This window comes from Pelophylax lessonae, assembly GCF_965119305.1.
Source record: "Pelophylax lessonae genome assembly, chromosome: 4".
NCBI classification, from domain to species: Eukaryota; Metazoa; Chordata; class Amphibia; order Anura; family Ranidae; genus Pelophylax; species Pelophylax lessonae.
The window spans coordinates 469,355,418-469,379,277 of record NC_138771.1 but is presented as its reverse complement, the minus strand read 5'-3'; the positions used below and the strand labels follow the sequence as shown (position 1 = coordinate 469,379,277).

General features: G+C 42.6%; 1 protein-coding gene across 7 annotated transcripts in view; it reads left to right on the top strand.

Moving 5' to 3' along the window:
- Nucleotides 1-20,844, top strand: part of ANKS1B (ankyrin repeat and sterile alpha motif domain containing 1B) — a 287,292-nt gene extending 266,448 nt beyond the window's left edge. For all 7 annotated transcript variants that reach the window (XM_082256755.1, XM_082256753.1, XM_082256757.1 and 4 more), the window contains 3 exons: nucleotides 6,012-6,149; nucleotides 15,154-15,321; nucleotides 20,023-20,844. In XM_082256755.1, the coding sequence (XP_082112881.1) occupies nucleotides 6,012-6,149; nucleotides 15,154-15,321; nucleotides 20,023-20,127 (411 nt within the window). In that variant the 3' untranslated portion in view covers nucleotides 20,128-20,844. The remainder of the gene's footprint in view (nucleotides 1-6,011; nucleotides 6,150-15,153; nucleotides 15,322-20,022) is intronic.
- Nucleotides 20,845-23,860: the final 3,016 nt, after the last annotated feature.

Genomic DNA, 23,860 nt, shown 5'->3' with positions numbered 1-23,860 from the left:
ACAGGGACCCATCTGTCGTCGGAGCTATCTGTCAGGGAGCCGCTGCTGTCATTTGGTTCGTATACTGACCCTGATTCTGCCGGTGAGGCTTCCCCATCGCTCTCACCTGACATGGTCATTATACTGTAAATAGCTTCATCACTGTACGAACGTTTAGACATTTTGGTAACTAAATTTACCCGTACAGTGATGCGACTCACAGGTAATAAAAGCACCTGGTTGTCGAAGATTATTTCAAGCGCTACCAAAAAAACTGCTAATGCTAGCAGGGATCAGGCCTGACTCTGCTAACACAGCGGTTTTGTGTCTTGTGTTTTTTTGTAAGTGACAGTAATCTGTTGATTACTACACTTACCTGGGTGAAAGGGTTAAACGCAGGTGCTGGCAGGAATCAGTGCTGATCGTGCAAACACTGCGTTTTGGGAACCCTAAACTATGGGGGCGCTAGTATAGTTCTGATCAGATCAGATATTGATCTGTTCAAACACTATACTAGAAATGGAAGTGTATGTGCGTGCGTGCGTGTGTGTGTGGCAATCAAGGGGTTATTTCTAAACTATGCGCTGGGGATCTGGGGGGGGTGGCGGGGACCCTAAACCTCCTTTGGGAAAGAAACTAGCTAGCTAGCACAACCTCAAGTCACAATGACACCAATACAAAATACAGTAAAAACAGTATATTATGTGTGTATTAGTGCTAATGTGACAGAGGGTGTAGGGGTTAACGGGATGTGATCAGGGGGGGATCAGGGGTTTAAATCTTTATTGGAAGGGGCTGGCGGGTATCCTAAGGATAAAAGGAACGGTGGCAAGCGCTAAACCTGGTCACAAGTCACACTTATACGGGTATATAGAAAATGCTATATACTGTATACAGTGTGCGTTGTGGCAGGGGGTGTGGGGGTGATCAGGGGGGGATCAGGGGATTAAATCTTTATTGGGCGGGTGGGGGGGACCCTAAACTTGCTTGGGACACAAACTTAGTCGCCTGCGCTAATTCTGATCACAATCACACTAATACAAAAATACAAAAACACAGTATATTACGTTTGTATTAGTGCTGATGTGACAGAGGGTGTAGGGGTTAACTAGCGGTGATCAGGAGGGGATCAGGGGGGATCAGGGGCTCAAATCTTTATTAGGGGGGGTGGCGGGTAATTCAAGTGGAAAAGGGGGGGTCGCAAGCGCTAGACCTGACCACAAATCACACTTATACGGGTATATAGCAAAATGCTATATACTGTATACGGTGTGTGTTATGGCAGGGGGTGTAGGGGTGATCAGGGGGGGGTCAGGGGCTTAAATCTTTATTGGGCGGGTGGCGGGGACCCTAAACCTTCTTGGGACAGAAACTTAGTCGCCTGCGCTAATTCTGATCACAATGACACTAATACAAAAATACAATAACACCGTATATTGCGTTTGTATTAGTGCTGATGTGACAGAGGGTGTAGGGGTTAACGGCGGTGATCAGGGGGGGTTCAGGGGGGATCAGTGGGTTAAATCTTTATTAGGGGGGGGTGGGGGGTAATTTGAGTGGAAAAGGGGGGGTCGCAAGGGCTACACCTGTTCACAAATCACACTTATACAGGTATATAGGTATATGCTATATGCTGTATATAGTGTGTGTTGTGTCAGGTGCTGTAGGGGTTAATTGGGGGGGCGATCGGGGGTGAAATGTGCCTATCTAACTGTGTGTGGGTGCGCTTGGTGCAGTACTCACAGTAAGATGTGCTCTCCTCTCACGCTGGATCCAAAAAGACCGTTGTGGGGGGAGGGCACATCTCCTCTAAGCCTGTGTTTACATTTCACAGGCTTAGAGGATGATCTGATTGGGCAGGACCGATCAACAGGTCCAGACCAAAAATGATTGGCCTGGACCTGATGACTGATCGGTTCTGAACCCAATCGAGTCATCGGCGGCGGCGGCGGGGCGCGGGAGCGCGCACAGGGCCGGCAAAAAGTGCTGACGTAGGCCTACGTCAGTTTGCCTGGCCGGGGCTGAGTGCCGACGTAGATCGTCGTGCGCCGGTCGTTAAGTGGTTAATGATATTTAAGCCCGTGGCGCTGCACTCTTCCTCTGAGGTAAGTGCATTAGAGGTGAGCTCCACTAGAGAGTGCTTGGCGCTATACTGATATATGATTTATTGCTTTTTTTTGCAGGATCTGGTCCTGTGTCTTTGAGTGCTCCGTATCCTGGATAAATTTGAAACTTTTTTAGGTCTACGGGTAAACTGGGACAAATCGACTATCCTTCCATTGGACCCCGGCCCTGCTGCTGTGGCGGATAGTACATTGCAGCTACAGTTGATCTTCCAGTTTACTTATTTAGGGGTCCGTGTCTCTGCCAGGGCTACAGACTACTTTGCCTTATACCTGCAGCCGTTGTTGCACTCTTTTAAGAGGAGGTAGATGCGTGGAAGAATCTCCCCCTGTCGGTATTCAGGCGCATCAACCTCCTCAAAATGAAGGTTTTACCCGTTTTTCTATATTTTATCCGTAACTCACCAGTGTGGGTCTGGCAAATTTCATCTGTAAGGGATGATGAGAGCCACAATTAAAGCCTGGGCAGCTGCGCATCATATACTGACGCCTGCCACTGGCTCCTTCTCACCGGCCTCCCCGCTCTCTACTTTGGAGAACATTCTGTTTGATGATACACTTAAAAAGCCTCTATCTACATTGTAGAAAGAACTCTTCCCTTTCTCTCCCCCTTCAGTAACTAAATGTAGGGAGAAATGGGTGGTGGATGTCCCAGACTTAAATGGGGAGGACTGTGATGATATGTGGAGTTTCCCTTTTACTCACTTGGTGTCAGCAAGAGACAGGTTAATTCAGTTCAAGTTCTTCCACAGGATATATTATACCCCAGCAAAAGTATCCAATATTACCCACAGGCCTCGGTGGAGTGTTGGCACTGCTTTCACTCTCGGGTATATTTCTGGTACTGTCCAGTGGTTCGGGACTTCTGTAGATTGGTGCTGCAATGTATAACTGAGTAACTTCCTTACCCCTGCCCATGATGGTGTCAGTTTGCCTTCTCGGTCTTGTTGAGGGTCTGGCACCTACCAGGACTCAACGTACTCTACTTAGTTTATTGTTGTTTTACACATGCAAGGCGCTAATCCTTTACTGGAAAAAAACTGTGACACCCTCCCTGACCTATTGGAAGGGATTGGTAAATAAGGTGGTTACATTTTACAAAGCCACCTACCTAAGCAGGGGGTGCCCAAAAAAGTTTGAGAAAGTCTGTAAAATTTGGTTGGACAATTCTGCTGCTTCCTCATAAAGCTGAAATTTCTCTGCATTTTACATGCTGTGGGTAGGATTTCATCTGCCATGGAGGGTATGGATGAAGAAAAAACCTTGGTGAATAATACCCTTCAAGTTTTAGTAATTATCTCTTTATTGCCTCGTACCTCTTCTGAGGTTTCTTTGTGTCCAAAGGTTGGAGTTGCTCACAGGAGGGATTGCGTGAAAATGGGGGGGGGGGGGGGGGTAGTTTTTTTTTACTTGTGGTTCCATAGTTTTATGTTTTTTGAGCCCTGCGTGGCTGACAGTGTTCTTTTGTACTTTTATTTTCTTTTATGAAAATTCAATAAACAGGAATTAAAAAAAAAAAACGTTTTATCAATGAGGGCATAAGTGTGCTCAAGTTGGCAAAAAGCTGTTTGTGAACAATTCTGAGGCAGTATAGAGAAAATAACACTACTTTAACAAACACAAATCAAATATTGTATAAAAGCATGCAAAACTCATTGTTTTACAGTCAGTGTTCTCTGGTTTGGTATTAAATGATCCAAACATTGAAGGTACACGTCAGTCAGACCTGAAAATCAAAACAGTGAACAGAGCCTGCTCACTCAGGGCTTCTGTTTCTCATTCAGACATTGTTGAAGTGCATCAATCCACCAACTTGAGCATGTGCTAGATAAGTTCACTAAGGGCACAATTACATTTATGTGGTGCGTTATTGTGATAACATGTTGATGCACGTTGTCATGTGTAAATATGCGTTGAATTTAAGAGCTAATTCACCTATACCAAAAAACTGGCTATGCAGATAAAAACAAACTGTTCAACTTTGACCAAAGTTATAAATACCCTTACTATAGGTCTGTGCTGTGTCTCCCCTGTCGCAGTAGCTCCGAGCTGAGCGTTGCTGCGGTGGAGGAGATAGTGGACAACATATGGGCAGTGGTCTGAGAGCTCGCTTCTGTGATGATGAGGGGTGAGCAGTAACATCCGGGACTGTCTTAGCAAAGTCCTAGAAGCAAGCCTGGATGGGGTGATGCCATCTCTGGGACAGACTTCAAAAGGTACTTATATGGCAAAATCTGACTTTAGTCAAAGCTGCACAGTTTTTTTTTTTTTTTTTTTTTACAGGCTCCTCTTTTTTCTTTATTTTTTTCGTAAAGGTGGTCTAACCCTTTGAGGCAGCCAGTTGAAATCAATTGGGTTCCGATGCACCAAAATGTTCCAAAACATGCTGCAAATTTTGTCCTACAGCACACTATGCTGTATTGTCAGGTGTTACAGCGCACATGTGTGCTTTAGGACACAGTGTCAAATTCAATTTCATCGTGGGCCGCATTAGCATTATGGTTCCCCTCAAAGGGCCAGTTATATCTGTAAGATTAGATGTCCAGAACACCTCACGCCCCCTTACATCCTTATATGAGATGTCAAGAGCCCCCCCCCCCGCCATCAGAAGTCAAGAGTCACCTACCCTTCCTTACATCACAATGCACACTCTTACCTTGTGCCGCTGCCAGGAAAAAGACACAGGTGGATCAGGGAAGAAGAAAGTGCAAGGTCTGGAGGTGAACCAGAGGAGGGCAGGAGTCAGCTTCAAGAATCTGCTGATTGCTGACACCAGGGGAGGAAGAGGCAAGGTGTTGTTGCCGCTGCACAGGGAGGTGCAGGATCTGTAGGAGGAGTTCTGCCCTCCTCTCTGCTGCAGACTGCTGAGAAGGGGGGGGCAAAGATAAGCCTTTCTGCAGCTGCACAGAGGAGAGCAGGATCTGGCAAAGGAGTTCTGTCCCCTCTGCTCCCGACTACTGAGACAAGGGGGGTGCCGCAGCTGCAGGAGAGGTGCGAGGAGGGCCACATGAAATGGCCTGGGGGGGCGCAATCGACCCGCGGGCCTTGTGTTTGACACCTGTGCTTTAGGGCGTTGGGGAGCTTCCTCAAGTTCTCTCCTTCCAGTTCCTACAGGTCTCCACACAGACATCTGTCAACGTGCCTCTCTTTCAGCTTCCTCAGCAAGGAACGGCTGTATGAGGTCTTGGGGCTGCAATTTGCCCAGGTCTGATCTACAGACTGTGGATGCTTAGGTGTAAAAAGTAAATGTAAAGGTTGTAATTTAAAAAAAAAATAACAAACATGTTACACTTACTTGCTCTGTACAATGGTTTTGCACAGAGAAGCCCTAAACCTCTTCTTTTTTGGGTCCCCTCCCCGTCAGCAGTCCTGGCTTCTCCCCCCTACCGAGTGCCCCCAATAGTAAGCATCTTGCTATGGGGGCACTCGAACAGGCTTGCTCCTGAGCCGCGATCCTGTGAATAGACATTGTCCATTCACACACACAGCGTGGCTTGGCCCCGCTCCCGCTCTTCTCATGGGCTCACTGGCTTTGATTGACAGCAGGAGAAGCCATTGGCTTTTGCTGCTTTGTGAGCCAATAAGGAGAGAGAAACCCAGATGGGGTTCAGGTAAGTATAAGGGGGGGCTGGGGAGGGAGCTGCACCCAGAAGATTTTTTACTTTAATGCATAGAATGCATTAAGGTAAAAAATCCTTCTGCCTTTAGAACCACTTAAAAAAAAAAAAACAGTACAAAGGAGAAAGAAAAAAAGGTAGAAAATGACAGAATATGTGCATAAAGAGCTAAACACATAGCAAATATGATTTATAATATTATCCACTGCAGTATGACAGGCATTTTACAAAGAAATATTTTATTCACAGTACCTTATCTGATTGATTTCTCCAAATTTTCTTCTTCATACAGGCAATAATTGCCGAACACGAAATCCGCAATATATCATGTGCTGCACAGGATCCAGAAGACCTCTCTACGTTTGCATATATCACAAAAGACTTGAAATCTAATCTCCATTATTGTCATGTGTTCACAGCATTTGATGTGGTGAGTTCAAAAGAGTTGGGTTTAAAAATGTATATACAGTGTAAATATATACAGTATCTCACGAAAGTGAGTACACCCCTCACATTTTTGTAAATATTTTATTATATATTTTTTTTTTTTTTACACCCCTCACATTTTTTTAAATATTTTATTATATCTTTTCATGTGACAACACTGAAGAAATGACACTTTGCTACAATGTAAAATAGTGAGTGTACAGCTTGTATAACTGTAAATTTGCTGTCCCATCAAAATAACTCAACGCACAGCCATTAATATCTAAACCGCTGGCAACAAAAGTGAGTACACCCCTAAGTGAAATAGTCCAAATTGGGCCAAAAGTGTCAATATTTTGTGTGGTCACCATTATTTTCCAGCTCTGCCTTAACCCTCTTGAACATTGAGTTCATCAGACCTTCACAGGTTGCCACTGGAGTCCTCTTCCACTCCTCCATGACGACATCACAGAGCTGGTGGATGTTAGAGACCTTGTGCTCCTCCACCTTCCGTTTGAGGATGCCCCACAGATCCTTAATAGGGTTTAGGTCTGGAGACATGCTTGGCCTGTCCTTCACCTTTATCCTCAGCTTCTTGAGCTAGGCAGTGGTCGTCTTGGAGGTGTGTTTGGGGTCGTTATCATGTTGGAATACTGCCCTGCGGCCCAGTCTCTGAAGGGAGGGAATCATGCTCTGCTTCAGTATGTCACAGTACATGTTGGCATTTATGGTTCCCTCAATAAACTGTAGCTCCCTAGTGCCCGGAGCACTCATGCAGCCCCACACCATGACTCTCCCACCGCCATGCTTGACTGTAGGCAAGACACACTCATCTTTGTACTCCTCACCTGGTTGCCCCCACACACGCTTGACACCATCTGAACTAAATAAGTTTGTCTTGGTCTTATCAGACCACAGAACATGGTTCCAGTATGTCCTTATTCTGCTTGTCTTCAGCAAACTGTTTGTGGGCTTTCCTGTGCATCATCTTTAGAAGAGGCTTCCTTCTGGGATGACAGCCATGCAGACCAATTTGACCAAGTGTGCAGCATATGATCTGAGCACTGACAGGTTGACCCCCCACCCCTTCGACCTCTGCAGTAATGCTGGCAGCACTCATACGTCCATTTCCCAAAGGCAACCCCTGGATATGACCAGGGCCATCTTTAAGAAGGGACAAATGGGGAAACTGCCCAGGGCCCTGTCATTGTTGTGGGGCCCACATCCAAACAATTGCTCCCTGTAACATAGTGCAGCTGTAGCTGAAGGGAAAGGGAAGAAGTGATCTGAGGTGTCCATGCCTGATAGCGGAGCTGGCTGAGTGGAGAGACACACTCACATGTAGTGGCAGAGAATGAGTGAGGGAGGATGACATAGAGGAGACAATGACATTCCTAAGGCAGCAAAAATAAGAAAAGTGGTGCAAAAGTTACAATCTGAAATAGAACATGTGCTTGGCAGAACTGACATTTACTTGCTATTAACATAATTGGGAATGCCTGTATGTACAGTACATACACTGGTCGGCATGGATGAGCAGACTGCTGGTATGTTTTGTATTTAGCAATCTGAATGAGCTTATTTGCTCTGCTGAGTTGAACTTTCACTGCTTTAGCTGCTAAAGTCACTTATCTCTGCCTCTCGGCTTGCTATTCTCATTGACAATACTATTTTGAACGTAATCCTGGTTGGCCTCATTAACCCCATCTTTTCTGCCACATGTTAAATTCTGCTGCAGTGCAAGACAACACTTCTATTCTGACAAGGGGACTGCTGTTTGAGTTTGTAGCATAATCTATTAGCAATCAATCAGTGAGCAGTAATTATGTGTTGTAACCTCTAGCAATCAGTCAGTTAACTGTAACGATGTGCGGTAATCTCCAGCAACCAATCAGAGAGCAGTAATGATGTGCAGTAACCTCTAGCAACCAGTGAGCAGTATTATGTGCTGTTACCTCTAGGAACCAATCAGTGAGCAGTGATGATGTACACTAACCTCTAGCAACCAATGGGTGAGCAGTAATTATGTGCATTAACCTCTAGCAACCAATTAGTGAGCGGTATTGATGTGCAGTAACCTCTAGCAACCAATCAGTGAGCAGGAGCAGTAAGGTTTTGCCATAACCTCTAGCAACCAATAGGTGAGCAATAATGATGTGCTGTAACCACTAGCAACCAAACAGTGAGTGGTAATGGTGTGAAGTAACCTCTAGCAACCAATCAGAGAGTGGAAATGATGTGCAGTAATCTCTAGCAACCAATGGGTGAGCAGTAGTAATGTGCATTAACCTTTAGGAACCAATTAGTGAGCAGTAATGGTGTGCAGTAACCTCTAGCAACCAATCAGTAAGGTTTTGCAGTAAACTCGAGCAACAATAGCTGAGCGATAAGGATGTGCAGTAACCTCTAGCTACCAATGGGTGAGTAGTAATGATGTACAGTAGCCTCTAGCAACCAATCAGTGAGCAGTAAGGATGTTCATAACCTCTAGTAACAAATGGGTGAGCGTTAATGATGTGCAGTAACCTCTGGCAATTAATAGGTGAGTGGTAAGGATGTGCAGTAACCTTTAGCAATTAATAGGTGAGTGGTAAGGATATGCAGTAACCTTTAGCAATTAATAGGTGAGTGGTAAGGATGTGCAGTAACCTTTAGCAACTAATCAGTGAGCCATGTGTGCTGTAACCTCTGAAACCAATCGCAACTGCTGCCTTATCTGCTACAGTAAACTTATTTTGAGGCTAGCTGACATTAACTGTATGCCTGAGACCAGATGGAGAGCGAAATTGCATTCTGGGGTCTCAGGGGGTCCTATGTCATCTTTTCAGATCCTCAGAGAGTTCTTTGCCATGAGGTGCCATGTTGAACTTTCAGTGACCATATGAGAGAGGTAACACCAAATTTAACACACCTGCTCCCCATTCACACCTGAGACCTTATAACACTAACGCTAAAAAGTCACATGACACTGGGGAGGGAAAAATGACACATTTTTTTGTGTTGAGTTATTTTGAGGGGACAGCAAATTTACGCTGTTATACAATCTGTACACTCACTACTTTACATTGTGAGATACTGTGTATATATATATATATATATATATATATATATATATATATATATATATATATATATGGAAAGAAAAAGAAAAGTGTTGCACTGTCAATAATGATATTATAAAAGTGCATGTAGTGAAAAATCTGACCCTGACACATAATAAATCAAAAAATGTAATATTATACCGACTCATATCATCAGTGCCATCATGCACGAAAAGATAAAGTGCAAAATAGACAAAAAACAGTCCCAATATATAATTCTTAGGGCTCTTTCACACGGTCCGCCTCCGTAGGCGGATCCGTGTTGCTCAGCGGGGATTGATCCGCCGATCCCCGCTGAGCCGGCGGATGACAGCTCCGTCTCCGCTTGCAGTGCGGAGAGGGAGATGTCACAGCTCCCGCTGCTCTCTATGGGGGATCGGATGAGAGCGGACCGCCTGTCCGCTCTCATCCGATCCGATCCCTGAACGGATGGAAAAATAAGGTTTGCATCCGTCCAGATTTCACGGACAGGATCGGATACGGATGGCAGCGGGTGTCAGCGGAGGTGTCTCCGCTGACATACGCTGCCCCATAGAGCTGCATGGAGGATCCGATCAGATCCGCCTAAAAAACTGACAGGCAGATCTGATCGGATCGCCCGTGTAAAAGAGACCTTAAGGTGATATTCAGAACGTGCACTTCAAACTCCATAATGCTGCAAGTGATCGCCACCAAGTGCTCCCCTTCGAGTGCCCCCCTCCGATTGCAACGCTGTACCCATATGACATTTTTAGAATTTTTTTTCACACAAATAGAGCATTCTTTTGGCGGTATTCAATCACCACTGGGTTTTTTATTTTTTGCTAAATAAATGAAAGAAAAACAAACATTAAAAAAAAAAAAAAACATGCAACATTTTGCAAATACTGCTAAATTTCTTTGGTGAAAATATCCCAAATCAGTGTATATTATTTAGTCTGTAGGAAAGCTATATTGTAGAATCCACAAACTATGGTATATACAGTATATATCTGAAAATCAATCAATCCTGATGTACTGAGGGCTTATCTCAATTCCTGAGGCTCGAAAACACCAGGACAGTACAATTACTGCCAAATTACCCTTTTACAGGAAGTAGACAGTCCAAGGTATTTAGTAAGAGGCTTGGCAAGTTTTTTGAAGTTGTATTTTTTTTTGTCACATTTTTTTAAAAACATTTTTAAATACTGTCACTAGTGCAGTACGGCATCATCAAATAACTGGGGCAATGATAAGGGACACTGACTGGTGACAGTATGTTAAAAAATAAAAAAAAATAAAACATTTTTTTTTTTTTAAATATTGTTTCTTTTTTATAATTTTTTTTTTTTACAATTTATTTTACATACAGTGAACAGAGTAATACCAACGTAACACTGTACTAGTCTTGGGAGGTGATTAAGATTTTATTTTACACAATATGATTGCTTATAACTGACATTTTACAGTTATAAGCAACCATTTTTTCTGAATGAAAACTATTCATTCAGAGTTTACTATTGTAATTAGCTGTGAGTGGCCAGAGCTAATCATATGGTACAGATAGGCTGTAAATTTGCCCTGCCTGTACCATGGGATTACTGTGACCAATCACAGAGCTCATTACAATAGTACACATGAAAGGCATGTAACAAAGCCATTCATTGTGTACAATTGTCATATGATCTGCTGTGATTGGCCACAGCAACCACATGGTACCGGCAGCAGGCCGGTACAATGAACTGTCATTGACCGTGTCCGGTAGACACAGTGGGTGACAGATAGCGCTGGAGCGTGGCTAGATCCTGGGAAGACATCATATGACGTCCTTCCAGGATAATGGTGCTCCCACCCAGCTGTCATATTACAATAGGCCGGGCAGAAAGGGGTTAAGAGCATAGTACATTTTCAAATGTTTTTATTGTTTTAGCTAGGTAGTTATATTCCCTGTGTTGGTGTTTGCCTTACTTTGTAGTGTTGGGCTCCCATGTCATGGCTGCAGTTTTTAGTGTCATGACTGATCGATTCCCCTTTGTCCATGTATTCATTCACCTAGCTTGTCCCTATTAGCTAAAGGGACATGCAGTTTGCAGGTCATGCAGCATTCAATCCATGCCTTGCTATTTCTCTGTGTTGCATCACAAATGTGGGTGTGCTGAAACAAATCTCTTTCCTTCATTGCTCTGCCTGCTTGTGGCTATTTCAGATCTAATTACTGTGCAGATTTCACCTGCCGAACACTAGACTAAGACCCAGGGATTATGGGATAGATATTATTTTCACAGGAAGTGTCAGTTCTTAGACTCATTGCTCTGCCTGCTTGTGGCTATTTCAGATCTAATTACTGTGCAGATTTCACCTGCCGAACACTAGACTAAGACCCAGGGATTGTGGGATAGATATTATTTTCACAGGAAGTGTCAGTTCTTAGACTCATTGCTCTGCCTGCTTGTGGCTATTTCAGATCTAATTACTGTGCAGATTGCACCTGCTGAACACTAGACTAAGACCCAGGGATTGTGTGATAGATATTATTTTCACAGGAAGTGTCAGTTCTTAGACTTCTGACTAGAGCCCTGCGCGGGACTGTTTTATAAAACCCGCAACCCGCTAAATGTATGACCAGGACCGCCCGCACCCGCAATGTTTGTGTTCCTCTCCCGCCCGCACCCGCAATGTTTGTGTCCACTCCTGCCAGCACCCGCGATGTTTGTGTCCACTCCCGCCCGCACCCGCAATGTTTGTACACTACATTTATCGAAACTCCATCACGTCCCTATTAAATATTTTAGCCTGCTGGATATGCCCTAATATGTACTGTAGCTTCTGCTACATACAGAACTTCTGTATTATTGATATTTTAGCCCGCTGGAGGTGTATACAGTAGGCTTCAGCTACTTACAGAACGTCCCTGTGCTGTAATACTCTATGTACCAATCATGGCAAGTGGTATATTCTATTAATGCATACAAAGTCTGCTCAGATTGGCAAAGGTTGTATAAGCCTGCCTCAGCCAATCTGAGCAGGCTTTGTATGCATTAATAGAATACACCGCTTGCCGTGATTGGCTCAGTACGGTACATAGAGTATTACTGCAAAGGGATGTTCTGTAAGTTGCCGAAGGTACTGTATACACATCCAGTGGACTAAAATATTTAATAAGGACGTTCTGTAACTAGCTGAAGCTACAGTACCTGGCCTATTAGACGCCAAGGGTATCTTTTTTATAATAAAAAAGGGTATCTTTTTTATTATAAAAAGTAATCTTATACGCCGGAAAATACAGTACACCAAATCACACCGGAATTTTGTGACCGCCCACTCCCGCCCGCAGCAGAGGTAAAACCACCCGCTCCCGCTAAATTTGCGTTGGGTCCCGCGGGAGCCCAAACCCAATGCAGCCCTCTACTTCAGACAGAGTTCATGCATTAACCTGTGCAGTACTGCCGCATGTCTCATATTTAAACACAAACAAATACTGTTGACAAAGGAATGTGAAGATTTACTCTACAATAGGCTGTGCGTACAAGGGAACACATTACACATTGAAACTACATTAGCAATGTACATCTTATGCAGGTGAAAAAAACAAGGTGCAGGTAGGAAGGTTTATATTGCTTTTAAGGAAAGGATTATTCTCTTCCCCATCAGAGTTCATTCCACCAGGACTGTTGGTGTGTCTTGGGATTGCCAACCTTTCAACCTAGTCCTTTTCTGACATTTGCTACATATTTGTAGTTCATTGCTGTGTGAATGGCTGCCTCATTTCTGTTAAGCAGCAAAGATTGTTACCTATTTTTTTTCCTGACACCTGGAATTTTGGTTGGGGTAGTGATGGAGGAGGCTATAGGAGTAGTATAAAAAATCGAGGGGGATTTTACACAGACACTAGCACTTTCCCCCGAATAGGCAAGGTAACAGGGTCTCTTGTAAGGAAACCTGTGGCAATTTTATAGGGAGGCTGACATGACTGACATCACCCTCTGAAAATGCCAGTTGCCTGGCTGCCATGTTCCTATGGTTTAGATATCTTGATAAGTACCTTGAAGAACTATAATGATCAGATGTTTCATCTTTTCTCTTGTATCTAAATAATTGTCCCAGGCCAGTAACCCAGAACATATGGAAGTCAAAGACAGCCAGCAACCAGTATTTTTAGAAGGCAGTCAGCAATAGCAATATTTCTCACTACAGATTTTTTTTAAAGGAACTGTCATGGAGAGAATCAGGGAGCCTGCCATTGCTAAACTTCCTTATTAAGAAGAATGCTGGTTTTCTGACTGTCATGCTGATACTTTGGGTTCAATCCTTTTAGGGTTTTTGATCCAGAACAAAAATAGCAGTATAGAGATCATATAGTTTTCTGACACTCATGTTTCTAAAGGCATTTTAAAATAAAATGATAAAGATGTTATACTCACTGGCTCTGTGCAATGGTATTGCACAGAGTTGTCCTGAACCTCCTCTTCTGGGTTTCCCCGCCAGCGATCTTGGCTCCACCTCTCCTGTGTCTGCCTCAATAGCAAGTCACTTGGAATGGAATGCATTACGGTAAAAAACGTTTAGCTTTAGAACCACTAAAGCATGCTTGTACCATGTCTGTAACTCAGAAGTAGTGAAAGTATTTCTAAACCAAAGAACATCAATGTAATATATTGCAGCTTACCAGTCCCTAGATATGGCGGCTGCATTCATTTTGTATTGTTGTTGGCTTAGAACATGTTCTGCAAGTACAGAATCTTACCTATTGATCCTGTGTACTGAAATGGGGTCTCAAACAATGTTAACTGCTTTTCCAGTTCTCTTTTGTGAACTGCAGAATATCCCCCCCTATGTTAAGGTAATGAGTTGAGGAGGTGCTCTATAGTCCTAATGCACTTCCTGCCCCAAGGTGACAATTCTGTACCTCTATAGATACAGTTCAGTGAGTGAGCGTTGTCCCCTTAGGATAGGAAATGTGTTACTGGAAAGGTCTGCAGAGGAAAATTAAAGGTAAAGTTGCTGAAAAAAGGAAACTTAATGCAGACACCACATCTAAGGACTAGTATGATGCAGTATAATACATTTTTGTTTTTGAGTATAGATACACTATACATTTAAATCTAGGCAGCCAGAACGTTATTCTAGATGCCAGTAATGGCTGCCCTCATTCTTTTCCTGTCAATGGGGTTGATTTACTAAGGCTGGGTTCACACTGATACGGTCTACCGTATCACATGTCATTTGTACAAGAATCACACTGGATTCCTGTACAAATGACATGCAAATTCAGTGCGGTGCAAATTGAGCCATACATTAAGTATGGCTCAATTCGCACTGGACCCGCACCAAAAAACGTGCAGGACCCTTTTTTTTGTCTGCACTGGAATCAGATTGCATAGGTGTTTAGACGCATGCGATCCAATTCCACAGTTTAGACAGCATTCTGCGAACTGATTTGAGGGTGTCATTAACTTTATTTTGACACCCACAGAGGTTCACAGAACACAGTGTGAACTGCCTGCGATCCTGATGCAGTGCGGGAACCTGCACAGGAATCATTGTGGTTTCCGCATCGCGCAAGTGCAAACCCAGCCTAAAGCAAGCCGGAGAGTGCAAAATCTGGTGCAGCTCTGTATAGAACCCAATCAGCTTCCATGTTTGTTTTTTTTTTTTTTTGTCAAAGCTTAATTGAACAAGCTGAAGTTAGAAGCTGATTGGCTGCCATGCACAGCTGTACCAGATTTTGCACTCCAGTTTTAGTAAATCAACCCCACACTGTCACTTTAAGACCTTTTGGGTAAAAATATAAAAATTGCTTTTTTTATTTGATTCAGTAACAGTGTGATCACAGTCACAGCTGTCAAAGAGATGGCAGCTGCATGGTGACTCTCCAGGCAGAATGCTATGTACAGTATGTGCCCTATGATAAAATAGTGGAATAATATGAACTATTTTCTTTGACTGCAGAATTTAGCCTATGAGATCATCCTGACATTAGGACAAGCGTTTGAAGTAGCTTATCAGCTCGCACTGCAAGCCAGGAAAGGCGGACATTCCTCAACACTTCCAGAAAGCTTTGACAGCAAGCCTACCAAACCCATCCCAAAACCTCGAGTCAGTATCCGAAAGGCAACGGTAAGTAACAAAACTTTACCCAGAATGACAGGCCTAAAAGATAAAGCCTTGTGTGTCGCTGCACATACCTTATGGTGCTGGACCAATGGTAGAAGGTGGTGCTTGCTCAGTGGAGTGAGTTGCCATGAGGAAGTGGACCCTGCGAATACACGAAATGTTGCCATTTTCACCTGTGTGGCATAATGTTTCTCAATATAAACTTTGAAAGCTGCACCTTTGGAGTTCATTTGGCGTCATCCCTTTCTGTGGGTTTGAAAGATAAGTCCACCTAAATGTGATTTTTCAGTAATTGGTGGAACCAAGCTTGTCTCTGACTTCTTATATGACTTGCATACTCCAAGAGTGGATCTCCATGCTGTAATCCTCAACTTCCTTTCCGTCTACCTGGGAATTTTGAGTGTTCACGCCCACCTTTGTGTGTTCCTCTTTTTACATTCTCTCTAATATAAAATAAGTAATGTGGCCCTCAAAATGGCCACAGAAGGTGTGTAGACCTGGGAACTCAACTCAGAGATCTCGAGAGAGATAGAAGGAACTGTTATATGTCTACATCCAGGATCTACCCAAAACTGAAATATCAAGGTAACCAGAGGTCATTAAAGCCTAAATGCCCAGACAAAATTTAGCAGTGTTAGTATGCGTCTGTTAACTTGAAAATAAAGCCTCATTTACACTTGTGTACTGCTGTATACACACGTGCAATGGCAGTGCCTGCACGGGGATGCACTGGTGTTCCATGCATCCCCATGCAGGCAGTCCGATTGATGTCAATTGGGAGGCAATGCAGATACTGTGAGTGAGATTTACTAAAACTGGGGCACTCAGAATCTGGTGCAGCTTTTCATCGTAGCCAATCAGCTTCTAACTTCAGCTTGTTCAATTAAGCTTTGAAAATAAATCCTGGAAGCTGACTGGTTTCTATGTAGAGCTGCACCAGATTTTGCACTCTCCAGTTTTAGTAAATAACCCCCTGTGTGTTCTGAGCTCTGCATCTGCATAGATTTTAAATTTGGAACAGCAACTTTGTCCATGCAGCTACTGAATCCCAATTGATATGAATGGGACTGCCTACACTGGAATGCACATAACAAAAATGGCCCTCGCACAAATGTACGCTGTGGTATGCCTGTGTGAACGAGGCCTAACTCTTTGACTACTTTGCCACACCATGATTGGCTAGTTATCAAGGTAATTTGATGACAGGGAACCACACTTGGTTCTTAATTATTATTTTAGAATAGCACTTGTCTGGTCTCAGAGCTAGAAGCATGCACATTCTAGTTCTAAGGGCCAATTTTCTCCAGGGGGTGCACTGTAATAGTACTCATAATGTGCATGCGCTGGTGTGAATTGTGCACCTGTGCTGCGTTGTAAGAATGCATCACAGTGTTTATGCTTTTTCTTTTTTTGTAACCACTTTAGGTCCATACTATAGCAATTTTACTGCTACAGGGAGGCACCTATGCGCCGGGCCAAGTATATATATGTGATTTGACACTTCCAGGTAGGGGACGTGTATGTACGCTGCCGGCAGCTCACTTTTGCTGTGATTACACACAGCTGCAGCTGATTGGCGAGTACAAGGTACTCGATGTCCGCCAACACCCGCCGATCCTCAGGCAGAGAGACAGAACTGTGATCTGCCTATGTAAACAAGGCAGATAGCCGTTCTGGCTGGGGGGAAAAGATGGAGTTAGTGTCTCTGCAAAGCAGGAAATAAATTCCATCTCTTCCCCTAGTAAAAGCTCCTCTTACAGTATAGTAAAACACTGGTTAGGCACACAGTTAACCCTTGGATCGCCCCTGATGTTAACCCCTTCCAAGACAGTGTCATTAGTACAGTAATAGTGCATATTTTTAGCACTGATCACTGTATTAGTGTCACTGGTTCCCAAAAAGTGTCAGTTAGTGTCAGAATGTGCACTGCAATATCACAGTCCAGCTATAAGTCACCGATCGACGCCATTACGAGTAAAAAAAAAATATATATATCCCATAGTTTGTAGACACTATTACTATTGCGCAAACCAATCAATATACGCTTATTCGGATTTTTTTTTTTATCAAAAATATGTAGCAGAATACATATTGACCTAAATTTATAAAGAAATTAGATTTTTTCAATGTTTTTTTTTTTTATAGGTTTTTATAGCAGAAAGTAAAAAATATATATACCGTATTTATCGGCATATAACACGCACCAGCGTATAACACACACCTAATTTTAGGAGAGAAATTTCAGGAAAAAAGCTGAAATGTAAAATAAACAGCTTTGAAATCAGAACATTTTTTTTTTTAATCAAATGCAGTCTCACCAGTGCCCACGAATGCAGCCTCATCAGCGCAGTGCCCACAAAGGCAGCCTCGCCAGCGCAGTGTCCTTAAATGCAGCCTCGCCAGCACCAGTGTCCTTAAAAGCAGCCTCGCCAGCGCAGTGTCCTTAAATGCGGCCTCGCCAGCGCCAGTGTCCTTAAATGCAGCCTCGCCAGCGCCAATAACACTATCCAAATCCATTTTAATAAAAGGGCTAGAAAACAGTACCAAAAGGTAGAAGGGGGCAGGCCGGGCAGAGAAGAATTGAGAACGAGCTATTGCAATCATCGGAAGTCCCGGCGCCTATGATAGACGTCACATGGCTTGGCTTAGGAGGCGGGACTTCCGATGACAGCATGTTATTCCTTCTCCTCAGACCGGCCCGCCCCCTTTTACCTCTTGGCGCTGCTTCCTGGCCTTTTTTTCTTATATTGGCATATAACACGCACTGTTGCTTTTTCCTCCATTTTCAGGAGGAAAAAGTGCCTGTTATACGCTGATAAATACGGTATTTGTTTTTCAAAATTGAAGGTCTTTTTTTGTTTATAGCGCAAAAAATAAAAAATGCAGATGGGATAAAATACCATTAAAAGAAAGCTCTATTGGAGGGAAAAAAGGACATACATTTTATTTGGGTACAGTGCTGCAGGACCACGCAATTGTCAGTTAAAGTAAGGTGGTGCCCTATCGCAAAATCTTCTAAATCTTCCGAAGGTCAAGTGATTAACATGATAAAGAAATTGTGGTATGACAATATGAGTCAAAGTATCAAAGTATATTTGGGGGAACCCAGCCCTAAACACATGAACAATAAAGAGAAAGAGGGGAAGAAAGGAAAGAAGGGAAAAAGAAGTTCCCCTTCTCCCCATACAGCCGCCCCTCAATCCCCAAATAGTAGATGAGACCAATACAACAATGTTGATTAAAAAATACAAAGCTATATTTTAATAGCTATACAATATCATAAACATGATCTAATCCAAAACAGGGTCCCGGTAAGAGGATCCCTGTAACATGGTTACATATAATGACATCTAAACAACATATTTTAGCAGAAAATGCAAGCCAACATGTTTTGCGGTAAAACCATTCCGCTTCATCAGGGCTTTACGGCCGCTTGTGTTTCGTCTGTCATAAATAGGGAAGAGAGGAAAGAAGAGATTAGTCATCGTTGGCTGTGTCCCAGCTAGGGGGAGACCATAAACAGTATGTATCCAATGCTTTAGGTTCCCACAAAAGGTGCTGCCTGGCCTGGAAAGTATTAAACACACTCCTGGTTGCAATTCCAAGGGTCTCTTAACTCAGGCAGCATCAGGGATAAAATGTCGTATGCACCTTAACAAAATGATTTGAAAAGCCAGGTCCAGACATAGGGGGAGCTAAATCGCAAGATGCCTGGGTCTCCCAAGACTCCACCGAGAGCACCATACAACAAGTGTTTTAATATTTTCTAGGCCAGGCAGCACCTTTTTTGGGAACCTAAAGCATTGGATGCATACTGTTTATGGTCTCTCCCTAGCTGGGACACAGCCAAAGATGACTAATCTCTTCTTTCCTCTCTTCCCCATTTATGACATTGACGAAATACAAGCGGCAGTAAAGCCCTGATGAAGCGGAATGGTTTTACAGTGAAACATGTTGGCTTGCCTTTTCTGCTAAATTGTCTTGTTTGGATGTCATTATATGTAACCATGTTACAGGACTCCTCTTACCAGTACCCTGTTTTGGATTGGATCATGTTTATGATGTTGTTTATCTATTAAAATATAGCTTTGTATTTCTTAATCAACATTGTTGTATTTATCTCATATACTATTTGAGGGTTACCGTTTAAAGGCTCATTTTTTTGAGGGGCTGTATGAGGGGAAGGGGAACTTCTTTTTCCATTCTTTCCTTTCTTCCCCTTTTTCTCTTTATTGGTCAAGTGGTTAACTTTATTGGAAGTTAACAAAATATTTCATGTAACTGTATGCACAACAGTGCATTTTAACACATTGTGTGTTGCATTATATAAAAATGCAGTACCATGAAAAGCACACCAACACTTTTATGATATGAACAGCCATAGAGAACATTTGTCCTCTCAGGGTCCTAGTGCTGAGCTTACGTTGATCTAACTGATCAACCCACATCAACGCTCCTGATGTGAACACGACCTCCCTGAGAATAATTATATTATAATAATCTAAAGATTGTGGGCATGACAAAAAAAATGAAAATTGTTCTAACCAAAGAAAGTGTGAGATGTTACTTACTTTCCTATGGTTTTACCAGCTCCAGTGGTGGTGTCATGTTTGTTCCCAGACTTTGGTTTTAAATTTGAGCCTGTGTGTATGCAATCCTTGTATTGTGATAACAATCATATTTTATAATCATTTCTATCAACAGATAGATCAACCAGATCAAAAGACTCTTGCTAATCTGCCTTGGATTGTTGAACCAGGACAGGAAAAACGGGGGATCAGCACCAAGTACGAGACCACCATCTTCTAATATCAGCTGGCCCCTTCTCCTCGGTGTGCCTTCGTACACTTGCTCATGTTTAAACGTGCAAACGGCAGCCTGCTCTAAAGCGCAGAATAACAAGCCTTTGACGCGGACTGTACGGCATCATTGAACAGCATTATTTTACCAACACTAACAAAACTCAAAATACTGCCAAGAAAAGGAATCTTATATTTTTTTGATGATTTTTTTTTTTCTCTTGTAATCTCAATCACAGTGTTTCTTTTTATTTTATTTTTATTTGTTTAACCTCTGGATTTACTGGAAAAAAAAATGAATTCTTCATGTACATTTTGTTATAATAATTTCATTTCGCAGTTGGTTTGTGGCAGTGATATCATTCTACAGCCTCCTGAAGCAGTATTTGGACTTAGCCTTGTAATTAAGCATTACAAAAAAAAGTTTAAAAAAAAGAAAAAAAAAAAGAAATAGTAATAATATTATGGAACTTTGAACCTGCCAAGAAATCGATTCATTTTTATGCACAAGTGCATCTTTCTATCTAACTATTGTATGTGATTTAGTTACGGAAATAATACTCAACGTTTCGGAAAAGGAACTGGGTTTGCAACAATGTAAAGAGTTCTTTGTATAATATTTTATAGGCTATTGAAGTTGAAGCCTTGTTACTAAATTGTAAAAAAAATTCTATTACTGTATCCATAAAGAATAAGATATTGTCAGTAAAATGACGCAAAAAAGATATTTGATTTTACATGATTTTTTTCTATTACACAAATGTATGTAAACGCATTTTTATAATAGTTTGCCTTTTCATAAAGTTGTTACTGTGCTCTGTCCCTGCTGGGATGATTTAACCCTCTGTTTGACCTGGTAGCCCTTGTCACAGAGATAGAATTCTGCTGACTTTGGAGGGATCACCTCTAACACCCTTTTGCATCTCTGGAACAGGATATGAAGGGAGATATCCCTAGTATGAAACGGGTGAAAAAAAAAAAAAACAACCCGGTAGAGATAGTAACCTTTCCTTACTAAATACAAAATTAAACATTATAGACTGTAATGTAATGTGGTTACAATAGATAATGCTTTTGTTGCTTGATGTCTCCAGTGGAGGTTTTCCTCACCTCTTGATCTGATGACAACTCTAAATTTGTCATTCTATGGTTTGTTACTGTTCTTTTGAATGTCTTATACTGTATATGTTTGTATTGGATAAGTGGGGGGCATGGCAGCATAGTAGTTAATGCCTTGCAATGGTCCTTGAAGCCCTTTGCCAATGGGGTGTAAAGCAATGATTTTAATGGCTCTGCCCACTGTTTCGAAGTGAGGAATAATCCTCTTATTTTAAAGCTATGTGGAATGAGACATATTGACACTTTCTCTTTTAGGAAGGCTTACTGTGCTTGTTGAATCCTATGTCAACATTTAATTATCTTCTAATTTGTTATTGTGGAGAATTGCTCTTGTTTCTTGTCTTGGTGGCCATACAGGAAGTGAGGGTCACCCATGAACCAATTTTCAGCCAATTCATCAGGGTTTGTCCAAAACTCAATCAGTGTATGGCCAACCTAAACTAATACTCAATACTGGCCACTCATAAAAGGAGGCCCTTTTCCACTGACCACCATTGACTATCAAGGGGAGGGGGGCACTCGTCACTAACCACCAAGGAAAGTGGGTGCTCATCACAAACCACCAATTTATGGAGAAAATCAGTATTAGCCACCAATATAAGGGAGAACTCAACAAAGATCAACAACCTAAAGGGGAGTTTACCACTGCCTATAAAAAGGGCACTCACCACCAACAAAAGGGGACATTCATAACTAACCACCACCATAAAGGGGCAATGACCTCCAAGGGACCCTACAATGACCACTCTGCACAGTCCAGATGTACTCTGAATGCTACAGATGGCTCTGCTCAGCAATTTGGGCTTCTCATTACATACTTCTGCTGCTGCACTGTGTATATTATTATTACATCTATGCTGTACATTATATAATTCTGACTGCTTCACTTTGTAGGTATTTCTGTACATTACACTGTCCAGAATGCGTTTCTCTGTAAGCTGTGCTTTACAAATATTGCGTACAGTACTTCTCACCAAGGTGCAGGTGGTCTTAGCAGTTGCTGGTTCTACTTTAAGGTAGGATCAGACAAAGTATGCTTTATGTCTATAGTCTGTGTTCATGAAAGTATATTCCAAGGATTCCTAAACTACAGCCCTGCAGTTGTTCAGGAACTACAATTCCCATCATGCCTAGTCAGAGTGAATGTCAGAGTTTTACAATGCCTCATGGGATGTGTAGTTCTGCAACAGCTGCAGGGCCGTAGTTTGGGAATCCCTGGCATATGCAATAGAAGAATTTCATTCTTTCAAAATCATCCTGTCCCCATGCTGGCTGTTATGAAGAGCCAAAAACAGCAGCTGCAGCTACATAGATGGACTGAGGATATGCACATATTTAACAAGTAAGAACAAATCTTTCAACAATACCAGTACAGCACCTTGTGATTATTGATTGTGATTAAAGTAATAGTAAAGACTCTGTGTATGTTTCCTAAAAAAAAAAGAGGGTATACTTACCTGCTCTGTGCAAGGATATTGCACAGAGCGGCCCCTTACCTCTTCTTCTGGAGTCCCTGCTGGTGCTATCCGCTTCTCCTCTCCTGCATGCATAAGGTGCATTATTTCCTGCACTCGTTGCAATAAATCACACAATTCTTCTTTTCAGTGTGGCCAATACTGCCCAGGATATATAAACAGAAATTTCCCATTTTCAGCATCTGGATCAGTCAGAGCGGCTACCTATGCCTGGTGGGATCCCCACCCTGCCCTCCACCTCCTTCTGCCCATGGAAATGCTGCTGAGCTGTAAGAAGTTCCCTGCTAGAGCATTGCATTGGAAAGCTGGCCTGCCCCACTCCCCAGTGTGCACAGATGACACTTCGCTCAGTAGGTGAAGGAGAAGTCTGGGGCAGTGTACAAACTGTAATAATCAACGCTGCGCCAGCGCATTTTCATCAGGCAGTTTAGCGAACCTTATGCTCTTATTCTAGGAGACGAAAGAGGTGGGATAACTAACTTAAAAGGGGACTGTCCTGGGCAGTTTTTAAGTATGAATTTTTCATTTGATTGGTGAGTATGAAAAGTTGATTAGTACTACCATTTTTGCATTAAGGTTTTTTTGTGAGTGAGAGGCAGCAAGGAGGGTGTTTCAGCATCACCAGAAGGTGTATTCAAGGATTACCAGATTATACACAAAATGGACCAGGGTGGATTGGGGCAGTACAGCAGCAATATCTGGATGAAAATCTAAACTATTCACCAATTAGGCTATGTAGCCTTTGACCATACAATGTTTCAGTGGCCCTATCAGCACCCTACCAACCTTCATTCTTTGATCCAAACATTAAAGGAGCCAGGTGTATATATCCTCATCCAAACAATAAATGCAGGAAATCAGCTGCAGTCCCTGGCAGTGCCCACTGTATTTAATAGCCCCATCTTTGACCATGCAAGCTGTAGAGTATAGATGGGAGAATTTGTTAACTTTTTGGCTGTTCAACCCGCAGTCTGAATGACTAGTGTATAGCTAGTTTGAAGGTTAAAATTTTTGTACCACTTCCTGGTCCCCAAACGCATATGAGGAACTTCAGAGGCATAGTGGGTGAGCATTTCTCTTCAGGGTCTGATCCTTGTCAGTAGGGAAGTATAGAATTACTCCAGTCACTTTTCAAAGTTAATTAGCTCT